The sequence below is a fragment of the Neofelis nebulosa genome, chromosome 5 (genome assembly GCF_028018385.1).
Source record: "Neofelis nebulosa isolate mNeoNeb1 chromosome 5, mNeoNeb1.pri, whole genome shotgun sequence".
In the NCBI taxonomy this organism is placed as follows: domain Eukaryota; kingdom Metazoa; phylum Chordata; class Mammalia; order Carnivora; family Felidae; genus Neofelis; species Neofelis nebulosa.
The window spans coordinates 25,300,288-25,320,913 of NC_080786.1; the positions used below are offsets into that span (position 1 = coordinate 25,300,288).

General features: G+C 44.1%; 1 protein-coding gene across 3 annotated transcripts in view; it reads left to right on the forward strand.

Moving 5' to 3' along the window:
- RFTN1 (raftlin, lipid raft linker 1) overlaps positions 1–20,626 on the forward strand; it is a 209,802-nt gene that overhangs the window by 107,629 nt on the left and 81,547 nt on the right. For all 3 annotated transcript variants that reach the window (XM_058729815.1, XM_058729813.1, XM_058729814.1), the window contains exon 4: positions 1,756–1,864. In XM_058729815.1, coding sequence (XP_058585798.1) covers positions 1,756–1,864 — 109 coding nt within the window. The remainder of the gene's footprint in view (positions 1–1,755; positions 1,865–20,626) is intronic.

Below are 20,626 nucleotides of genomic sequence, written 5' to 3' on the forward strand. Positions count from 1 at the left end.
CTATGCCTGAAAGGATATGTTAGAAGGAAAAATAAAATCAAGATATGCTATTGACCTTTGGTTACCCAATGATAATTGCACACCTGGGAAAAACCAAATCCTCTTTAAAAATTTTTCACTTTTGAATTCCATGTAAATCATACCCAGATGGTTAATGGTAGCATAAATTGCTTTTCATGATATATAAGAATCTTAGAAATCATTTTTTAAAATATAGCAAATATGCATTCAAAAACCATTGATTTGGTAGGATATGTGTGTATTCAGAGTTCTGTATGAAAGTGCCCACTTGAAGAATTTTCTGGCCACCCCTGCTCTCACAGAGGCTGGCATGGGCCCCTCTTAGGTAGAGCTCCTCATAAGTGGGCCGGGAGAGCCCTGCTCACCCCTCGGCCAGTGGGGAGTGACTGTGCGTGTGCTGTAAGCCCTTGGACAGAGTCCAGCGCCCAGGTCCCTAAGTCCTGATCCCCATGACCAGCCACCCGGAGAGAGAGCAGACACGCCCCGCTGACACTTAACTGCAGTCCATTTCTTCTTGCCTTATCCCTGGCTGGGTGGGCCAAGGAATCACCTTCAATTTCTGATGATCACGTGGCTTTCAGGAGTTCCTCAGGCCCCCATACAAGAGCTCCCTATAGGAGCTCTTCAAAGGCATGGTGTGCAGTGGTAGAATTTCCTTCTGGCATCACTTGCTGCTGGTTCTCCTGAGTGTTGCATGATGTACATGATGTGCACAGTTACATGTGGGAAGGACAGAAGCAGCCACACAACCTGGGTGGGGAAATGACAGGGCCATGCTGGATGCCTCTGCACCGACCAGAAGACCGAAATTGTTTGCCACAAACAACCCTTTATATCCACTCTTTCCCCAGGACTTTAGTTGCCATATATCTCGATAGATAGATAGATAGATAGATAGATAGATAGATAGATATAATTTTTTTAATGTTTATTTTTGAGACAGAGACAGAATGTGAGCGGGGGAGGGGAAGAGAGAGAGGGAGACACAGAATCTGAAGCAGGCTCCAAACTCTGAGCTGTCAGCACAGAGCCCAATGCAGGGCTCGAACCATGATATCATGACCTGAGCCGAAGTTGGGTGTTTAACCGACTGAGCCACCCAGGCGCCCTGCTTTATATTCTTTCTTTAATGCATCTTTAATTTTGGTAGATTTTGCCAGATTGCCTTCTGTAGGGATTGAACCTTTTAAAAGTTCTTTTAAATTAATTTTAATTTTCCAAGTGCTATAAGAATATACAATCTTCAGAAAAAGTGGAAAAAATTAAAGATACAGCTAAAGTCAATTTCAGTTACCGCCACCAGCCCTAGACCCAGTTCCCCTACAGACAGATCCTCTCCTTCCCCCAGAATTAAATGCTGTTGTTGGTTTGGTGTGCCTTTTTGTCTATGCCTTGGCAGATATAAACCCATGGGAAATAAATATTATGGGAGCGTGTGTGTGTGTGTGTGTGTGTGTGTGTGTGTGTGTGTGTTGTTTAACACATAAACCATATTGTACTAAAATTCTATAATGTTGTGTTTTACTTAATGCTATGTCTTGGAGGTCTTTCCATGATGTGTATAATTATACATCTATGCATAATTTGAGTTTTTACCATAAATTATTTTTCAGCAGTGCCTTTTTGGTATTTACTTTCAGGAAAGAATTTGGGGTTTTATTAAATACCCAATGATTCATACATAAGTATATTAGAAAATCGTAACCTTTGGTTGTTTTTTCCCCCTCTCTTCAGATCTCAGAAAAATGATCTCCACAACGAACGCTACATCTTGGAATTAGATTGTTGTTCCTCCTTAGACCACCTGACGGGCCAAAAGCTCATCCCGGAGTTCATTAAGAAGGTGAGCCCTGTGGTCAGGAGACAGTTGAACAGTTGTGCAGCGCGAGCCGGCCGGGGGCTGGCCGAGGGCAGTTCAGCCACACCACATAGGCCAGGGTAGCAGCCAGTGTCTCCTCACACCTGGGCCTTTGGGCGGCCCCACAGGGGTGCAGCGCCCCCTACCCCCACCCCCCCCACCCCCCCCACACACACATAGCTGGGCTGACGATGACTCTGAAACAAGATGGCTTCCCCCCTTCCCAGGCTCCGAGACCTTGGACCTTGTCTTTTAAGGCTGGAGCGGCATTCACAGCGAACAGGCCTGTGGGCCCACTGCTGAGACTCCTCCCAAACCCTCAGGGTGGTGGGCCACTCCCCACCGCCAGCCCGGATCCCACCTTCCACTTGTCCTGTGGGGCCTCATTGCTACGAGCCGCCTTTCTTTCCTAGTGTGGGAGCAGCCCAGAGCCCCGTGACCACTGGCATATGCAGTTACACAAGGGAAAATTGCCTACTTGCAGGGGAGTCCTTCTCTGCCCAGAAATGTGTCTGGTTTTGAATTTCTCATCATGCCATACGAGGTTTCCTGCCTAATTGCAGGGTTCACTTGAGTTTCTATAGGACATTCACTGCAGAAGGAATGTCCTTGCCCGGACTGGGGCTAAGTTCACTCCTTAGTGCTTACCTTGTTCTCTCTCGCCCAGTCTCCCACAACAACTGACAATTCCCCATTCTGGAGAGGCGATTATGGCTTGTTTGGGACCTCATCTGTCAGCTAATGAATTCATTAATAAATAGTGTTGGCCGTCAACTTTGGGCCAGAAATACCGCATGCCTGCTTGGTGCTGGGACACAGAGAACAGCCGTGGTCCCCGCTCTCAGGCCCTCAGGTCCTCACACCTGGAAGGCGGACCCCGGAGGAGAGTGATGAGCGTTACCAGCAGGGAAGCAGCAGACACCGTGTGGGGTGGGTATCAGTGGGGGGGGGGGGGGGGGGGTATCTCACACAAAGACAGGATGAGGAGTTACCTGGTGATGGGGCTGCACGGGGAAGGTCGGGGACGCCTCCAAACAGCGAGCAGCGTGTGTGAGGGCCCTGTGCAGGAGCAAGTGAGGGGAGTGAAGAGATCAGAGGAGCTTTGGGGAAGAAAAAGAGTGCCAGGGGTGAGAGCAGGGCCAGGACTCTGCTGTAAACGCAATGGAGGCTGCTCAGAGGATTTTTGCAAAAGAGTGAAATAATCAGATTGTCCCTTTAAACACCCAGTGACCCTTTTGCTGTTGTTTCCTTCCTGCCTCCCTTCCTTCAACATTGATTGAGTGTTCAGGCTCAATGAGGCCTTAGGAATAACCCCTCATGTGTGGTGGCCAAGACCTGGAGACTGGGAGTCAGATGACCTCGTAGGTCAAAATTTCTGATAATTTTACTAGAACGATGCAGACTCTTCTCTGATGGAATTCAGGTCATTACTTAAGAAATGGAGGGATGAGGTGCCTGGTGACACTGTCGGTTAAGCCACCAACTCTTGATTACAGCTCAGGTCATGATCTTATAGTTTGTGGGATTGAGCCCCCACATAGGGCTCAGCACAGAGCACAGAGCCTGCTTGGGATTGTCTCTCCCCCTTCTCTCTCTGCCCCTCCTCTGTTTGCTCTCTCTCTCTCTCTCTCTCTCTCTCTCGAAAAAAAAAAAAAAAAGAAATAGGGAGAAAGGCAATTTTTGTTTGCATGTGCATAAGCCTGACAACATGAGTTTTTGTGTAACTTATGTAGATGTCTGTACACATAGGGCCCTCTTTCCTGGATTGATGCAGACAAAATGTTCTAATAAACTTGAGTAGGGACATGCTAGAGGTGAAACTTACCCCATGATCTGAGTACTGGGGAAAAACTGTTTTAGAAATAGGCTTGTAATCAAGACTCGGATACTTGGAATGTTTGTAGGTAACTGGGTAAGATGAGGGCGTGAGGCTCTGTCCATACTTTCACATATGCTCTTTTAAAAACATATGATTTGGGGGGGGGGGGTGCCTGAGTGGCTCAGTCAGTTAAACATCCGACTTCTGCCAAGGTCATGATCTCATGATCCGTGAGTTCAAGCCCTGCATCGGGCTGTGTGCTGACAGCTCAGAGCCTGGAGCCTGCTTTGGATTCCGTCTCCCTCTCTCTCTGTCCTTCCCCTACTTGCTCTCTCTCTCTCTCTCTCTCTCTCTCTCAAAAATAAACATTAAAAATTTTTAAAAAATAATGAAAAAACATATGATTTGGTACTTTTGTCTTAACCAAACCGGATCTTTGCATGACTGTTACATTGTGCCAATATCAGGTCTTAAGGAGACAGCAGCCTAATTAGTGGGCTCTCAGATACTGGTGTGTGTAGTGTTTGGAGTGTAGGTAGACATCTTTCTACCTGTGTGTGTGTATGTGTGTGTGTGTGTGTGTACATGCATGCATGCGTATCAGTATATGATGGTTCGTTTCATAGTAAATCATTGACACCTGCTTATTCTATGTTAATATAAGAATTATGTTTTTAACATTTTGAATATTACATACTTTAAAAAGCCCACCATGCCATCCTGCTCCTGCCATACCCCTGGTTTTCAAACAAAAAGCATTGGGTCCAGACAGACTAGATAACTTGCACACAAGGGTAGTACTAAGATTCCTCATGTGTATCCCAGAATCTCTCACCTCTGCTCGTCTCTAGAGAGGTGGTTTATGGTCATGGTCAGCAGGTGGAGGTACAGTTTCTGCCAACAACCCAGGGGTGTTGAGATCCTGCCATTTGTCCCTCGCCGTCCAGTGTAGCCGAGAGCTGGACCTGGAAGGATCCAGCATTTCTGGTCATTGGTGCTGGCTGTGGCTGTAGTTTCTAGGCCAATGGCTGTGACACCCGGGAGAAGAGGGACAAAACAATGGGTCTGGGCCTCCTTCCCTCTGTTCCTTTTTTCTGTTGTTGGACAAGATGTCTGGAGAAAACACCACTTCTGTGTGTGAAGAGCAGAGGGGAACTGAATACCCCTCTGTAGGATCAACAGCTTTTCCAGCTGATGGCAGAATTTTACACACGTGTAAATTTTTATGTCATCGCGCAGGTAGAAGACCATGGGAGCTTCCTGGGAAGAAATACACTAAAAACCATTTGTGTCTTTTCAGTAAATATTTAATGAATAGCCTGGTCCCTATTTGTATATATAGAGAGTGGTGACACTTGTTAATTGCCATTCACTTAGGCCAAGATGAAGCTGTGTCACTGGCGGCTACAGCTTACAGTCATTACTTTTTATCTGGGTCATTATTTTGTGTGAAATAATGGCTCCTGTTCCTGTGACAAGCAGATCCGTCTTACGATGAGATGGTAATTAACTCATTTTGTCATTGTACCATCATACAGGATAAGCTCATATTCTCTGCCTATTAGAATTAAATTCAAAGTGATTAAATTTTTTTTTCTTAAGAACAATGGCCCAGTATTATTTTTCCACTGAATGTTTTAAATTAGCAGAACTTTTGGATAGAGAACATGGATGGAAGGAGGGAAAGGAGATTTCATTATTTCTCACAAATGGGAAAAATATAATCATCTGTATCTGTGTCATGTAAAATTAAGCTGAAGGTGCCATAATTCACAGCCCCTCTCCATCATGATTTTCGGCAGAGGGTGAGGGGGAATTCTGTAAAGACGACTCTGTTCCTTTCAGTGTGGTCTAATGATTTCTCTGAGCACTTTGGCTGTTCAAATTAAATCTGGGCTACTGCATTTTGTTTTTCCCCTCTTGTATCCTGCTGTGCTCCATCCAACCGGCCCTTTATGTAAATTATTTATTATGGACCACAGAACATTTAAAAGGCAGATTTATGATCAGACTTGGAGAGACTGTGTGTTCCAAGTCCTAGAACCGAATGCTTCAGGGACAAAGAGTCTCAAGGCTGTCTGAGAACAGAGTTGATGCCTCTGCTGCCTTGAAACAAAGGTCCCGCCACCAGGTACCTCCAGAGCCTGTCTTGTGTGGCTGGTTTGTGGGGCCCCTTGGAATTTCCTGTTCTTCAGAGTTCCCAGAGGATTGTAAAGGAGACAGAATGATGTCAAACAAAGGGCTTACATGTTCATCTTCACATTCCTTTACATTCTTTGGAGCTTCTTGGGAAAGAGCTCCTACGTTTGGAAAATGCTTTGAAGTTTTCAGAGTCATTCTGGGATGTGCTTCACGGTTAATTTTGGGCAAGAGGCCACACCGGCAGCGGTGTCTCTCTTCTAGACACGAGGAAACGGCTCCGAGAAGATGAGGACTTTGCCCAGGGGCTGGGACTGTTCACGGATGCAGCCTGGGCAGGTCTTTCTACAGGAGCGGCCCCAGCGGGAGGCAGTGGGATTTGGGTGGAGCAGGAAGTTTCTGCGGCCAAGTGGGGAAGGTTTTGGAGAGGTGTGGTATAGAATGAGGGCCCCGGAAAGTGAGGGCTAGATGGAGGGGTGAGGCGGATGGCGCTGTTTTTGGTAAAGAGAGGAGCATGGAAAGAAAGTTCAAGGCTGAGAGTCAAGTTCTGTTTAGCTGGGATTTGGGATGAACAAAGGAAAGAGGAAGGCTGTTCTGGGCAGGATTCTTTGGCTTGTGTGAAAACAGAGCCTTCCTCAAGCCAGCTCAGGTGCGGTTAATCAGGGGGGTTTACTACAAAGATTCAGGAATGGCCTGGAGCCCCTGTGACAGAATACAGAAAAGCCCTCCCCCATCCCCCACCCCCCAAAAAAAGCAGCAGCAGCAGAAGTAGAAGAAGAAGAAGAAGAAAAGGAAAGGAAAAGGTTGGGCTCTCTGGCTATATTATATGCTGCTGGCCCATATTTATGTACCTGTAGGTTTATTTGAATTTTAAATGGGATTTCACTCCACAGAGGGAATCCCTGTGTGTGCCAGGCAGACCCTGTGCTAATAGGCTTTACACACACTATACTCTTAACCCTTATCTCACCCCCTCTGGAGGCTCATCCCTGTTTTATAGGTGGAGAAACTGAGGCACAGAGACGCTGTGCAGTTTGCCCAGAGTTAGAACTGTGAAAGGCGGGACTGAGATTTGAACCCAACCCATCTGACCCAAAGGGTGCATTCCTAACCATTTGGCCATGCTGCCTATTCTGTGTCATCCTCAGGAATGGAGAGGGGGCTGTCCCAGCTGGAGGAGAGATGGCATGGGAGGCAGACAGGTGAAGCTTTGTCTGGTACATAGAGATAGATTTTAGAACCTCTTGAATGCCTCCCGTCTGTGGAGGTTGGGTCTCTAGGCCTCGCTGCCCATCTGAGAAAGCCACACTCCCTGCCACTCTCCAGGTAAGAGACTTCAGGGCCTTTGCCCTCAGGTACTCAACTCTGGGCTCTGCCCCATAGTTTCACTCCCTTTTATGATGGAAGGGTGAGCACTAACCTGCACGAGCTACTCAGACCTAGGTTTGTCTTCCACTGGACCACAGAGACCTTAGAATGTAGCAGTGGAGGGGAGGCGAGGCAGACCCCTGCCTTGTCCTGTGGGGAACAGCTCATGGTCAGAAACTCAGTGGCTTAGATTAAGCTAGATGTGTTGCCCTTTCAAAAACCAAATGGTGCGGGGCACCTGGGTAACTCAGTCAGTTAAGCATCTGACTTTGGCTCAGGTCATGACCTCAAGGTTTGTGAGTTCGAGCCCCGCATCAGGCTCTGTACTGACTGACAGCTCAGAGTCTAGAGTCTGCTTCAGATTCTGTCTTCCTTTCTCTCTGCCCCTCCCCTGCTCACGCTCTGTCTCTCTCTCTCTCTCTCTCAAAAATAAAATAAACATTAAAAAAAATTAAAAACCAAATGGTGCTTCTTAACATCGTGACCTAAAGAGAAGAATCCAACAGATCTTTAAAATAGAAATGTCTCCTTTTAATGAAACAGAATATCCCAAATTCCCAGGATTATGAAACTTGGCCATAGTATATAAATGACTCATCATTTGCTTTCTGTCTGATTGCTGAGTGTTAGGGCCTCATTTCTACAAGTGCGGTGCAGAGAGTTTAATTTTAATTAGTGCAAGATGCTGATTCAGAATGAAAGAAGAAATGTTAAAACGCTTCCCTTACCTCGCTACACCCCCACCTACCCCCAAGCCAAGTGAATTGTGACATTTCAAAAGGGATCTGGTGGGCGCTGGGGAGGAGTGGAGGCAAAATGGTGTGTGAATGAGCATATGCCCTCAGAGTGGAAGACAGATTGCTGGGGGTGGGCAGGGAAGAGGCTGGTGGTGGAAGCGAGGCCTTGCTGGAGAATGAGGGCATCCCGTTTGCTATTGTCTCCAGAACTTAATAAACATTTGTCACGGGAATGAACAAATTAAAAGACGAATGCAGAGGAAAAATCGTTAAGATTGTGTCGTAGAAGGGGAGAGAGAAGTCTGAAATGACACTCCAGTGACTGAAGTGTGAGGTAGGGTCCCTTGTGAGGACGGAGAACACATGGCATGAGGAACTATTTGGGGCCAGAGAGGTAATGAGATTGGGGATGGGCATGTTGGGACTTGGTGGGACACTCAAGGGAACATTCCAGAAGACAGTTGTGATTTTTGAGCTGGAACTCAGGAGGAAGCTAGGAATGGAGCTGTAGTTATCTGAGGGGTAGACTCAGAGGCCCAGAGGGGCCAGGCAGGTAATGACAGTGAGAAAGAAGTTCAGGTGGTCATCTGGATGGCACATGCCCATCTCAAGGGGGCAGCCACCACTTAGCATCCACTCATTGTTGCCTGGTGGAAATACGAACCCAGTACCACAAGATCTTCTGTTGTATTTTGGTTGGCTAGTTGGTTTTGTCTCATTTAGAGAAGCTGACAATGTTTTTGTTTTCTTATTGTGACGTCTTTTGGTTTTTCAATGTAAGCCAATCGATCAGTTTAAAACTGTAAGAATTAGATCAGTGTTTCTCAAATTTTCTGTGCTGAAGGACCAGTTTTTTGTTGTTTGGTTTTAGTTTTTTTCCAGTCCATTAAGAAGTGATACTTATGTAAAATACAATAAAAACATGGCGGCAGTGTCAAATGGCTAGAAAAGTGTCTACATGCCTGCCCTTGTTTTATGTACCTATCTTGTCATGGACTGTTAACAAAAAGTTGGTGGACCAGCAGTGTGCTGAGGACCAACCACACTTTGAGTAGCCACTGTTTGAGGTGGCAACGCCATGGGACAGGATAGAATCATGACCTGAGAACTCACTTGTGCTTGTGGAGGGAAGAGACTAGAATACCATGGCTGGAGCTCTGGAAAGGACCCAGAGAAGGAAAACAAAAGAAAGAAGTTCTATGAAGCAAGAGGAGAAAAGGAAGAACATGATGTTACAGAATCTGAGGGAAGAGAATATTATAAGAGCAGAAAAGAGGTTGAGTTAGAACCCACTGAGTGGGTGGCCCACTGGGTTTGGCCACTGGAGGCTACTGGTAAATCCTGTAAGAGCAGTTTTCAAGAGTGGAGCAGGCAGAGGCCTCCTTCCATGGGTTTAAGAGTAAATAAGTTTGGAAGGAGAGTGAGAGTGGTGGCTAAGGTACAGGTGGAGGAAGTTTTGGTTGCTCCCAGTAGGAGTTAAAAGCTACCAGTGGAGAGGAGAAAGCTAAAGAAAGTCAGAGGTGAGTTAAAGGTAGAGGCAGGTCCAGGTGGGGTGAGCCCACAGAGTGGACATCGGCTGCATACAGGGGACTGGATGCCCATTCCTCAGGCTTGGAGAGGAGGTAGGAAGCCACTTATAGGCTTTGATGCTCAGAGTGGAGAGAAAAATGTAGGCCCTCCTGCCTGGAGGCCTCTGTTTTCTTACAAAGTTCCTCTCCTACCCCAGCCTCTCTTGATCTTCTGTCCCCCTGCTATTTTCATTGGCCTGCGACCTTCCTGTTCTGTCCAGGGGACACAGTTGAAGTTAATCTTAGCCTGAGGGGAGGGAAGGGATCATATGTTTGTCTTGATCACTCCCCAAGAAACAAGACAGATTGTTGTGGTTCATTGTCTCTCTGCATGAATCCAAGATCTAGTAGTGTGGGCCAAGATCCATTCATGTTTCTTTGAACAGATCTTTGAGGACCCCTATGTGGTAGTGTCCCAGGATACCTTAGTGAGCCAGTACAGGTAATGCCCCTGGTCGTATGAAGCTTACAGTGTAGCTGAGGACACAGACATGGAGCAGATAGTCACATGATGGAAGTATAGTGACAAAATGGGTATGCGTTCCAGAGCAGAACACTGTGAGCGGCCCTGACCCAGGCTGGCAGTGGAAGGAGGGAATGGTCCATTAAGAAGTGGGGTTTACACTTCGATCTAATGGGTAATCAGGTGAGGGAGAGTCGGGGCTAGTGGTTATTGGAATGGCTTGGACACAGGCTATGAGGTGGGAGGGAGCATGTTTGGTACAAGGAACAAGAAGGAGACCATTGTGATTTGGCGGCAGAGAATGGAGGATGAGTTCTGGGGGTGGCTAGGACTCACACGTAGGCTCAGGATTTGGATCTTATCCCAAATGCAATGGAAAACTATTGGAGGGTTTTAAGGAGGAGCTAAAGAATGATACCAAATGTGCACTTTGGGAAGAGATGTAGAGATTGGATTGGAGGAAGGAGCCAGTGCAGTTAGGACACTGTTGGAGTATCTCTTTATAGACAGTTAGAGATTGTAGCTAAGCTTACAGTCAGAGTATCACCATAGTGGAGATGTAGAGAAGTGATTTGAATTAAGAACTATGGAGCTGGGGGGCCTGGGTGGATCAGGTGGTTAAGCGTCCAACTTTTGATTTTGGTTCAGGTCATGATCTCATGGTTCGGTTAGTGAGATTGAGCCTTGTTTCGGGCTCTGTGCTGATAGTGTGCAGCATGCTTGGGATTCTCTCCCTCTCTCTGCCCCTCCCCCCCTGTCTGTGTGTGCGCACGCTCGCTCTCTCTCAAAATAAATAAACATTTAAAAGGAAAAAAGAAGAACTATGGAGCCTAAGAGCTCACCAGAGTGAGTAACAGGGTGTGGCAGAGACGGAGAGGATCAAGCTGGTTTGGCTATGCAACTGGATGAATGGGGTCCTTTGCTGAGATAAGGGAGACAGTGGGCCAGGACATTGTTTCCATGGTACAAGAGCTCAAGGCAGCCATCTGGGCTGGAGACACCAGCTGGAAAATGATAATTGAAACTGTGGTCATGGATGAAATCACTGATGAAGGAAGGGAGCTGAGCCCCGGGGAATTCCAGCACTGATTGCCATGCAAAGAAAAGAGGCAGAAAGGAAGTGGCTAGAGGGCCTGGGAAACTCAAACATTGGGCGATGGAGGTCGAGGGTATCTAAGCAAGGAGGGGTTGTCAACTCTGTCAGTGACCCTAAGACTAAAAATCAGAAATAACCACTGATAATGTCATTGGTGATGTAGTCATGAGGCCATTGGTAGCCTCTGCGGAAGCTCTTTTGGTGGCCTCACCCCTTCTAGCACATAATTTACGAAGCCTGTTCCAAAATGTCTTTGGTTTATAATTAAAAACCACTGCCATTTATTCCATAGAACTCATGTTGTTCCTGTATTATTCCTAGGATGGTTCTGAGATTTCTGGTCTTGTGGGCTTTTGTTTTTCCACTTTTAAATTTAAGATGTTCTTTCTTTCCTTGGGCTTGCTGAATCATCTTCATTGTTCTCCTTAATGTAATTTTTATTAAGCAACCGAATTTTAATACCTGACTAGGGGATTAGAACTTGCAATTCTATGTAACTTTTAGCTTTTGCAGCACATATCACATGAAATAATAACAATAAGCAAACTTGTAGTTAAATCAGAAACAAAATTAACTTGGGGTTCCTAAAAATGGTATTTAGATGTGCATAGAACAGAGAGTCGTCTGTTGTGGGCTCTGTGGGCAGCCTGTGGCCCTCAGACTTGCATTCCTTTGTGGTCTCTGCAGAGAAATTGCCCAAATCCAAGGAATCAGAAAATATTCTAGGTGCTAGTGGAGCAGACAAGACTGGAGGGAAAACAGAAGGTATACCGAGAGAGGTGGCAGATATATGCCTGGCAGATATACCAGATATCTCCCTGTTTTGTTCTAGGGAGACATTCAGCCTGGGTGTTAACACTTTTCACGATACCTTTCTACCCTCCTGGCTCGCATTTGTCACCTTGGGAGGCTAATATCTCTTCCATCGCCACTTGTTGGTAGGAGGTTGGTGATGCCGGGGCACACATAACTTTGCCTGAGGCCAAATGTTTGGTTGGCTGCAGGCAAGCCTGGGAGCTCCTGAAGGTGAGGAAGATGTGCGCCTCTCTAGGACATAGTGGTGGCCACGGAACACCTGAGATGTACTTTGCTCTCACAGTATTGAAGTAGGCCTCACAAGGAGCCTGGTGACGGGTGATCCGAATGACCACCAGGTTCTAGCTCCCATGGCCTGCGAACCATGCTTATAGCAGACAGTAATGTTCCTTTGGGGCTGAAGGTGAAGCCAAAAAGTGCCGAAGATCTGGAGTTTCTTTCTTCTAAGCCAGCGTTTCTTGATATGTGCTCTTCCTGCGATACTCCTCAGCAGAAGAGGTTCTGTAGCCCAATGTGTTTAAGAAACATGCATGTTGTAATCCTGTTGGAGGGTCATGATGCTCCTTAAGGGAGTCAAGGTTCTGAAAAGGTCTGTGGTAAGAAACTTCTTTGCTTACTTTACCTCGGCATTTCCCGGCTATAACTTAAGAACTTTCCCCTTGCTTCTTGTCTTTCCCAAATTCCTATTTCTATACCACCGTTGACAATCACAGATTGTTAGCAGCAGCGGGGTGAGTCTCCTCTCTTTATACGGTGGGTTCCTAACACTGATTGTCTCCTAACATTGCACACAATGGCCCTTGCTCGCAGGAGTGAAGGACTTTACTGCACTTTTTTGGTTCTCCTAAAATAAGTGTGTAAGCCCAGACACTTGGTGTAGCAACTGTGTCTCCTAATCCTCACCAGACCTCTAAAGAAGGGGAAATCTGGACCAGGGCAATTTAAAACTCCCTCCTCTCTTTTGTCACTCCAGAAAGACGTGCTCAGCGCCTCTGTCATTCCTCTTGCTTTTTTAGTAACAGACATAGCAATCTTCTAACACGTAGTCAGCAAAAACTAGGTCATTGGATTTGTTGACAGCTGTGGAATTCATAGATAGTGTTTGCTCTGTCTGGGTCAGTCCCAGCTTATCTGACCACGGTCCTTTAAAAGGACTGGTTTCCTGGGCATGTTTCTCCTTTTCTGCTTTCTTCCCCCACCCCCACCCTGCACTCTGCCATAGTTGTTAATCAGATCTTCAAATATATTGGTTTTTCCAGCTTTGATTTCTCATTCTTTTATCTCTCCCCTATTGTCACTAATCAAAACTGGCATTTTATCCCTTAGCAGTGCTATGGAAATACAGTGTCAGCCACCCATATAATTTAAAGTTTTCTGGTAGCCATGTTAAAAAAAAGTAAAAACAAAGGTGAAATTAATTTTAATAATATGTTTTATTTAGCCTAATATATCCAGAATACTGTTTTCAATTTGTAATGAGATATTATATATGTCATATATATATATATATATATATATATATTTATATATTTATATATTTTTTACAAATGAAATATTTGAAATGTGTGTATTTTACACTTATATCACATGTCAGTTTGGGTGCTACATTTACTAACAGTTAAAGAGAAATGTCCTACAAAATAAAGTTCTGCAGGGGCACCTGGGTGGCTCAGTTAAGCGTCCAACTTCAGCCCAGCTCATGATCTCACAGCTTGTGCGTTCAAGCCCCATGCCGGGCTCTGTACTGACACCTCAGAGCCTGGAGCCTACTTTGGATGCTGTGTTTCCCTCTCTCTCTGCCCCTCCCCCACTCACACTGTGTCTCTCTCTTAAAAATAAATAAACGTTAAAAAAATTTTTAACAAAATAAAGTTCTGTGTAACAGAAAAAAAATATTTTCTACTGCTTCAATTTTTAAATTTAAATTGAAGCTGGGGTGCCTGGGTAGCTCAGTCGATTAAGCGTCCAACTTCGGCTCAGGTCATGATCTTGCGGCTCGTGAGTTCGAGCCCCGTGTTGGGCTTTGTGCTGACAGCTCGGAGCCTGGAGCCTGTTTCAGATTCTGTGTCTCCCTCTCTCTCTACCCCTCCCCTGCCCACATTCTATCTCTCTCTCTCAAAACTAAGTAAACATTAAAAATAAAATTAATAAAAAAAATTTGAAGTTAATTGGGGCACCTGGGTGGCTCAGTTAGTTAGGTGTCTGACTCTTGATTTTGGCTCAGGTCATGATCTCACTGTTTGGTTGGTGAGTTCGAGCCCTGCATCCAGATCGCCACTGACAGTGCAGAGCCTGCTCTCTCCCTCTCTCTCTGCCCCTCCCCTGCTCGTGCTGTTTCTCTCAAAATAAATAAAAGTTAAAAAAAAATAATAAATTGAAGCTCATTAAAATTCAATAAAATTAAAAAATTAGCTACTTAGTTCACTAGCCACGTTATAAGTGCTTGATAGTCACAGTGGCTAGTGGCTACTGTCGTGAACAGCATGGTTCTGTAGGGTTCATTTATACTTAAACAGTTTTGGCTCTCCGTGTTTTCTAGTTGATTAATGTGTTTTTAGCATGGATTAATGTGTTTTTAGTTGACCCAAAAAAATGTGGTTATGAGTCTTGTCAGCCACACGGAGCAAGGAGCAGTATCAGTTGATAGCATATATTGTATAACTGAAGAAAATTTTCCTTGTGGAAAGATCTAGAACACAGTTTGGAGCCAAGTTTACAGCCTTTTAGGAATATATTTGAAAAATTAAATTTCTATTTATAAAATGAAGTATTAATTTAGTTGTACCTGCATTTTTAAAAATAGATAAAATATATAAGCTTAGGAATAAGACTTTTTTCCCCGTGTTTACACTTCATGAAACAATTTTATTCCTACGCTTTTCATGCATCTTTGCCTTCAGTGTCTTTATCATCACCAGAGTGACTTTTTGGGGCATCTAAACTAAGGTTTCAGCTCATCGTATGTACTTTCATCCAAATTGTTTGGAATTCAGCACTTTAAAAATTCATGAACGATGCTATCGCTAGAAACTCTATCCTAAGTCAAAAATACTCATCCATCTGACACAAGGATAGTTGTGTTTTCTTATCCTGCTCAGATGTGCGGGAGAAATCTTGGTAGCAACCCCTTACTCTGCATTGCCCTTTTTAAAAAGTCTCTTTTTATTAAAGATAGCATAAATACAGGAGAGAACATAAATCATAAGGGTCGGTGAGTATGCACAAAATGAATGCACCTCGGTAACCAGCACCGAAAGTCGAGAAATAGAACAGCCCAAAGCCCTCCTTGGGGCCGTTCCCCTCACCTGCCCCCACTTCCTCCCCAGAGATAGCCTCTAATTTCTAACACCAAAAGTTAGCTTCACCTGGTTTTGACCTTTATACAAGTAGAATCTCTCATAAATGGCATTTTTTGCTCAACACTCAACACCCCATGAGCTCCATCAGTGTCCCGGCAGTTTGTTTATTTTCATTTGTGTATAGAATATTTATATTGCTTTTTTAAATGCACTCTTTAAGAAGCATGCTTACTGCAGCACCCAAAATTTTATTTCACTCCATAGGAATTATTTTACATTTTTGTTAAATGTCTTTCCCTCCTCTTAAAAAATTAAGTCCATCAGATGACTTTAATAAAGGTCCCAAGCCAGCTTAGATTAATGTGTTTTCATTAATAAACCCTAATAAGCACTTTGTTGTTCAAAACAAAGTGGCAGAGAGTCCTTGGATTGTGAGAGACTCTGTAAAATTATGTCAGTGTGTGAAGTAATTCCCTCTTTCCTGAGAAATAACATTTGCGGGCATAAAACCCCGGATATGTCCAGGAGATATGGCATGTGATTATGTGTGGGGCTGTGTATTTCCCCTTCCAGCCTCCTTTGGAGGGGGATCATCATGTTATTGCATACTGGTTTAACTCTCAGCAGGGGAGATCATTTGTATGGCCCTTCCTCCCCCTAGATATCCGCTTGGCTAACTTCTTCACTTCCTTCAGATCTCTGCTCAAGTTCACCTTCTCAGTGAGCCCAACCACCCTGCCCACCATTTGTAAAAGAGTGATTTTTTACACTCTTTTTAAAAGTGATTCCCCTCACTCTTCTCTATTTCTCTCATTTGTAGCTCTTTTTGCTTCCTAGAGATATTTTACTTACTGTTACTTAGTTATTCTGTTCATTGTTTCTTGTCTCTTGTTTCCATGCCAAGAAGAGTGTAGGTCAGATAGCAGATGCTGAGTGAATATTTACGGAATGAAAAAGCGAAAGCCCATGGATTTCTGAGGCTTGAACGGTATCAGAGTTGTGTAGACAGATACTTTCAGAGGTAACGTGATGAAGATAAAGTAGACAGACGTTCATACATTTTCTTTTTCCTGTAACTTGCAGTAGCTTTTTCCAGAGTTCAGGGTGTTTGAAACCTGTTGAGTAAACTCTTTCTGGAAGTGATTTGTGAAGGTTATATGTCACCCATTTCTACCTCATACTTCTCAGCAGACACGTTTACAAATATGGAAATTGCTGTTATCACCAGGAAAGTTTCCAAAGTGGCATGCATGCATATATATGTGCATATATATATATATATATATATATATATATATATATCTTTCTTTATGAGATGGAACATGTTTTGAGTGCTAATTATGCACTGTCAGTGAACACATGTGGTTAGCTGACAGGTTCACAGCACAGGTTGAACTTCCCCGTCTGTGTTGTTCAGAGGTGCTGAATGTCCCCGCTCAGTGAGACCTCCTGTCTGCCAGATTTGTGTGGGATCCAGCACAGACAATGAACGTGGGAATTTGGACTAACCTCACGGCATGTGGAGGGTGGGATGTCTCATCTGAGAAGTGGGGTTTATCCTGGCAAGCAGTTAAGCTGATTGCTGTATCTTCCCCCGAAACTGGAAGGTTTCGCTTTTATTGCTTGAGATTATGTGGAATCTTTTCTGAGGGTCTTTGAGAGCCAGTACGATAGGATCACAACCCATGTAAGGTGTTCTCCTTTCTGCCTTTGGGGAGAATTTCCGCTCAGAGAGCCAGTCCCGTTAGGATTAGTCAGCAGTGGAACATGGTATGGGGAGGGACGGGTGGTGGTGGTGGTGGGAAGCACTTGGACACAAAAATTCCAGAATTTTCTCCTGATTCCAGTAAAGGAAATCTGCTGCTTAACTGACAGTCATTTAGGCAAGGCACATCACTTTCTTGAATTCTTTGTTCTCTTCTCTGTCGGATGAGGCTTTTGCACATGGATAATCGCTAATATTCTGTGATTCTATGGTAAAGCCATAGAATTATTTGAATTATTTCTCCCTCATCAAAGAGGCTTGTTTGACTAATTCAGGTTTATGATGGTGGCATGCTGGATTTTAGCACCACACATCCTCATTTTGTAAATTCTGCTGGGCTCATTTTAGTATTCCCTGTGCTCTTCATCCAGTAAATCGATGTTTGTTGAGTGATAACTATTTTCGTCTTGCCCCCTTTACTAATAACTGTGATTGGAATTTAAATCAGGGCTATTATTTTTGTACGTTCTTTTTTCTTTTTATGAGGCTAGAAATAAAAGTTGCCTTCTAAGATTCCAGTGAAGAAAATATGTCATGAGGAAAATCCAAACTTCAAATGATTCACTTGTTGGATCACTTCTGACTTAAGTGTTTACAGGACTAAAGAACAAGAGAGATTATCACTCTGTGGGTGGTGCTGTAATCTATAAAAGTAACACAAGATATGTATATTTGGACAAAAGGCCAAAGTACTTTCATAACCAGTTATTACACATCTAGTCAACGCAATAAGTGAAAATAGATAGAACCAAAGTTTCCCATCTAATTAGTTACTTCCCAATCTGTATTTTCATTCTGTTAGCCTTACAGTAGTATTCTTAGGTATTGAAAAAGTAGTTGGTGGGGGGGTCTGGGTGGCTTGGTCGGTTGAGGTCTCACTCTTGATTTCAGCTCAGGTCATGATCTCCCAGATTGTGGGATCCAGCCCCATATCAGGCTCTGCACTGATGGCACGGAGGCTGCTTGGGATTGATTCTCTATCTGTCCTTCTTGCTGACCCTCATGTGTGTGCTCTCTCTCGCTCTCTCAAAATAAATAAATAAGCTTAAAAAAAAAGAAAAGGTAGCTGGGGATGATGGGTAGGTAATTTGATGGGGTATTAGGGATGTTATTGTTTAGCCCTCTTATTGGTGGGAGTGACAGAGATGGTGTATTGGTGGGGGTAGTGGGGATATTATTATTTTTCCAGTTTTATTGAGATATAAGTGACAATACTTTGTTAATCTCAGGTGTACAACATGATGATTTGAAATACCTACATATTGTGAAATGGTTACCACATTAAGATTATTTAACACATCACTTCATGAGATCTGAAACTCTTTTTTGTGATGAGAATATTAACATCTTTTCTCTCAGCAAATTTCAATTATACAATATGTACAGTTTTGTTAACTGTAGTCACCGTGGTGTGATTACATTTCCAGAATGGGTTGAGCTTATAACTGTACATTTGTACCCTTTGGCCACCACCTCCCCATTTCCCTTACTCCCCCTGAACCCCTGGTAACCATCATTCTACTGTTGCTGTGTGTTTGACTTTTTTAGATTTCACATATAAGTTATATCATACAGTATTTGTCTTCTTTTATCTGACTTATTTCACTCAGCGCAATGCCCTCAAGGTCCATCCATGTTATTGCAAATGGTAGGATTTCCTTCTTTTCAATGGTCGAGTAATGTTTCATTGTATACATATACCACAGTTTCTTTCTTTGTTTAAAGTTTTTATTTATTTTGAGAGAGAGAGAGAGAAAGAGAAGGAGTGTGTGAGCAGGGGAGGGGCAGAGAGAAAGAATCCCAAGCAAGCTCTGAGCTGTCAGCGCAGAGCCCAATGCAGGGCTGGAACCCACAAACCATGAGATCATGACCTGAGCAGAAACCAAGAGTCAGACACCCAACCAACTGAGACAGTTTCTTTAAGTAGGGTTATTGGTGGAGGCAGTAAGGATGTTACTGGTGGAGTGATAAGGATATTATTGAGCAGAAGGCAGTCAAAGAAGCTTTTGTAAAGAAAGCTTCTTCACAGAGGAGAAGGTTGGGATATGGAGGATACAAGGAGGAGAAATCACAAGAAAATACCTGAAAACATGGAAGAAACTTTAAAAGAAAATGTTTAAATATATTCCTGGTAGAAGTAAAGTTAGTTTTTGTTGGAACTCTTTATCATTCAGTTGGTGTAGAAACTTTGATTTCAATGACTTCCCGTTTTGAATGAGAGATGTAGTGCTACTCTGACTCCCTTCTGAGACACTCCCCAGAGGGCAATGGAGGATTCTCTTTATGGCGCCTTAAGAATAACACAGATGGATTTTTTTCCTACGCCTCAAGCACAGAGGTCTCTACAACCCCTTCCGACTCTGATGGTGCCCGGGAATGTGGGCATTAGTCTGTGTCGCTCTTGAATGGTAAAACATCATCATTAATTCACATTCTGCCCATTTGTAACTTGTGATAAACAAGAACGGAGCTTGTGTCTGTAGGTTTGCTCAGCCGATTAATAATGTAAGGCACGCTGCAGGGGCGATGCTTACCTCAGAGTACCTGCTAGTGGTAGCAGTTCCGAGGCATCATCGTCACAAACTGAGAAGCTAATTACAAACTGTTCTTACCTCTCGACTAAAGCATATCCCTCGAGGCCCACTCCTTGGAAGTGTTCGTGTTATCCTTGTTTACATTTCTGCGTATTGAGAGTGCTGCCAACTGCATCCTTCGTGAAGGATGGAGATTTTACTTTAAGACATTACTATGGTCTGGTGTCTTCCCATGGGTATGAGTTGGTGAGGATTGCTGTATTTTAAGAGGTTGTAAATTGCTGTGTAATGAACTACCCCCAAGCATAGAGATATAAAACAAGTCTTTTATTTTGCTCATAAATCTACAACTTGGGCCGGATTTGGCAGGGGTGGCTAATCTTTGTTCCATGCGATGTCAACCGGGCGGCTTGGCAGTGGCTGGGGGTCCACTTTCGAGAAAGCCACTCACATGGCTGACCAGTTGTTGCTGGCTACAGGCCTCTCCACAGACTCTTGGACTCTTGGACTTGGACTCCTCAAAACAGGATGGCTGGGTCCTAAGACCAGACATCCCAAGAGAACAAGGTGGACATTCATGGAATTTTTACGACCGGGCCTCAAAAGTCACATAGCACCCTTTTCACCTCACTCGTTGGTCAAAACCATACGGGTTCAAGTAGAGGGGCATAGACTCTACTTCTTGATGGGGGAGGGGCAAGGTTCCAGCAGATAGTTTGGAATGAGAAATACTGTTGTGGCATAGAACGCACAATCTGCCACATACATGAATTCAGACATGCTGTTTTCATTCTACTGGGAGAGAACTTTGAGACCATGCTAGGGCAAATATGGAATACATAAAAAATAAAAAGGAAGGCAAGAAGTGGAGTTGAGTATTGAATATAAGGGTCATTGGACATTGAAAATAATCTTGAAGTGTAATTCTCAACTGTTGTAAATGCAAAGCTCCCTTCCTCCCCCTTCAAAATAAATCCTATTTGTTACTCACAGAGATCACATGTCTTCGTGAGATCTGAAACTCTCTTAAATCATTTCCATCTTCCAGAAGAACCGTCCCAAGGTTCTCCAGGGTATTTACAAAGGAACAATAAAACATTCATTTCTTTAGCACATTGTAATGAAAACCATCCCCAAGTACTG